The sequence below is a fragment of the Orycteropus afer genome, unplaced genomic scaffold, assembly GCF_000298275.1.
Source record: "Orycteropus afer afer isolate SDZICR_OR568_19922 unplaced genomic scaffold, OryAfe1.0 scaffold00419, whole genome shotgun sequence".
NCBI lineage: Eukaryota > Metazoa > Chordata > Mammalia > Tubulidentata > Orycteropodidae > Orycteropus > Orycteropus afer.
In genome coordinates this window covers 7741-9248 of record NW_006922006.1, presented here as the reverse complement: position 1 = coordinate 9248, position 1508 = coordinate 7741, and the positions used below count along the sequence as shown (strand labels likewise).

Sequence of the window (1508 nt, the reverse complement as noted above, 5' to 3'; positions counted from 1 at the left end):
CTGAGTGAAGAGATGCCTCTAGCTTCAGTGGGCTGGGAGCAAGAGGCAGAGCTGAAGCCCAAGGTCGAGGGGCTTTCACCCAGCCCCTAGAGCCTTGTGGCACTTTGAATTCAGACTTCTAGCCTCCTGACCTGGAAGAGAATAAACTTCTGTTTGTTAGGGCCATCCCATTTATGGTATATTCCTGTCAGAGTGGCACTAGGGAACCAGAATAGTTGGAGATCAATGTTCTAGTTGCTATTTCTCCTGCATTCTCTGTACATTTGAAATAAATTCCATGATCAGCAACACCAGGAAAAGTTTCTTTTCTTCCTCCTCTTTAAGGCATCTTTGATTTCCTTGTTCCTCAGGCTGTAGATCAGAGGATTTAACATGGGGATGATAACAGTATATAGGACTGAGACCAACTTGTTTTGGCTCATAGCTTCACCTGAGTTAGGATACATATAAACAGAGATACCTGAGCCAAAGAAGAGGGTCACTGCTGTTAAGTGAGAAGCACATGTGCTGAAAGCCTTGGACCTGCCTTCAGCTGAGGAGATCTTCAGAATGGTGTCAACGATGTTACCATAGGATATCAAGATGACCAGGACAGAGGCCAGGCCATAGATCACTGTGAGCACAGAGGTCATGACTTGAATGAAAAAGGTATCAGAGCAGGATAAGATCAATAATTGGGGCAGGTCACAGAAGAAATGGTTGATGACATTGGGCCCACAGAAATGGAGCTGAAGTAAGGCACACAATTGGATAAACGAGCCAAAGAAGCCAGCTATGCAAGATCCCACCACCATCTGCAGACAGAGCGTAGGGGACATGATGGTTGTGTAGAGCAGAGGATTACAAATGGCAGCGTATCGGTCATAAGCCATGGCCGCCAGAAGACAGGACTCAGTCAGACCCAGACTTGAGAAGATGAAGTACTGCATGGTGCACCCCAGAAAGGAGATGAATTTGTGCTTCTTGAAGAAGTCTGAGAGCATCCTGGGGGCTAGAGTGGAAACAATGCAGATGTCTAGGAAGGATAGGTTTCTGAGGAAAAAGTACATGGGTGTGTGCAGATGGGAATCTATTCTGATGAGGATAATGAGGCCCACGTTCCAGGACACTGTCATGAGGTAGATCCCTAGGAATATTGAAAAGAGGACAACGATGAGCTTTGGAAATTCAGAGAATCCCGAGAGGATGAACCTGGTAATGGTTGTACTGTTTCTTCCCCCAGCCATTGCATTAGTGATCGGGATCTGTAGGAAAGGAAGAGATTCAGTCTCCAGGTCAGTAGTTATTCCAATTTGTATTCAAATAAACCACCTCTGCCCACACTGAACACAGAACAGAGAGGACCATTTTTACAATAAACAACCCTGTTGTTGTGTGCCTTGGAGTCAGACCTGACTCATAGAGACCCCTCCATGGGTTTCTGAGGCAGTATCACTACAGAAGTAGATTGCCCAACCTTCCTTCTGAGGAGTGGCTGGTGGGTTTGAACCGCCAGCCTTCTGGTTAGC

At 46.4% G+C, this 1508-nt stretch overlaps 1 protein-coding gene across 1 annotated transcript; it reads right to left on the bottom strand.

The window, feature by feature from the left end:
* Window positions 1–281: 281 nt before the first annotated feature.
* On the bottom strand, window positions 282–1232 carry LOC122151379 (olfactory receptor 1440-like). Its single transcript, XM_042782700.1, has one exon. The coding sequence runs from the start codon at window positions 1224–1226 to the stop codon at window positions 282–284; it is 945 nt and encodes a 314-aa protein (XP_042638634.1). The 5' UTR covers window positions 1227–1232.
* Between the last annotated feature and the right edge of the window lie 276 nt (window positions 1233–1508).